Genomic DNA, 876 nt, shown 5'->3' with positions numbered 1-876 from the left:
GCCGCCGCCCCCGCCGGCGCCCCCTCCGGCCCCGCCGCCGCCGCCGCCCGCGCCGCCGCCCCCGCCGCTCCTTCGGCTGGACCTCCGCTTGCGCCCCCCGCGCTTGCCGCCCACGCTAGGCTGCTGCCGGTCGGGCTCTTCCTCGCTGTTGCTCAGGCTGTCGTCGGCTGGGGAGACTGGCGAGCTGGACACGTCCTGCATCATCTCTCGGGCCACGACGTGGGACTCGCGAGCCCGGGGGGCGAAGGGCAGGGAAGGCTGGGGGGAGGGGAGGGGGGAGAGGCCAGAGGGGCGCGTTAACCCGCCAGCTTCGTGGCCCCAGGCGGCCCCAAGAGTTCGGTCCGGCCCCCGTCGGGGCTCTGCGCCCGCTGGGTGCTGCTTCCGCGTGCCCCGCGAGGAGTAGAAGTTGGCGACGGCTGGAGCCCCGGGAGGGAGGGAGGGAGGGAAGAAGGGGATGCGGGGGAGGGGACAGGGCGGGAGGGGGAGGTGTGGACGGCAGCGAGGTCCCCGAAGGAAGCAAGCGCTCGCGATCGCCACGGCCGCCCCCTTCTTGCCGGGCCGCTCGGCGTGACGTTTCCCTCGGAGCCCCGCGAAGCGTCTGGGAGTTGGGGGAAGGTCGCAGCCTGAGACGCTCTTATAGCTCCTGCGGGCCCGAGGCCCGGGTAGCTGCCACGCCATTGGTCAGACGCGAGGAGGAGGGACTTTACGGAGTTGGGGAGGCAAGTTTCCGCTTTCTGCGCACCCCTCTACCCCCGCCTCCCCTCCCCATTGCCTTCGCCGCGCTCCCTTCCCCGCCCCCCGGCTCTCTCCTTCCCGGCCGAGCCATTCTTCTTCGAGAGCCATTCAAACGCGATTCGGCCTTCTCTGGACTAGTGG

The 876-nt window shown here is 72.5% G+C and overlaps 1 protein-coding gene across 1 annotated transcript in view; it reads right to left on the bottom strand.

Annotated features, from left to right (window-relative positions):
- The window catches only part of TWIST1 (twist family bHLH transcription factor 1), a 2,835-nt gene extending 2,412 nt beyond the window's left edge, over positions 1–423 (bottom strand). The window contains exon 1 of the mRNA XM_027872486.1: positions 60–423. Within this exon, the coding sequence (XP_027728287.1) occupies positions 60–204 (145 nt within the window). The 5' untranslated portion in view covers positions 205–423. The remainder of the gene's footprint in view (positions 1–59) is intronic.
- Positions 424–876: the final 453 nt, after the last annotated feature.

This window comes from Vombatus ursinus, unplaced genomic scaffold, assembly GCF_900497805.2.
Source record: "Vombatus ursinus unplaced genomic scaffold, bare-nosed wombat genome assembly UNPS02014799.1, whole genome shotgun sequence".
Taxonomy (NCBI): Eukaryota; Metazoa; Chordata; class Mammalia; order Diprotodontia; family Vombatidae; genus Vombatus; species Vombatus ursinus.
The sequence above is the reverse complement of the archived record's forward strand: the minus strand, read 5'-3'. Positions and strand labels throughout refer to the sequence as shown.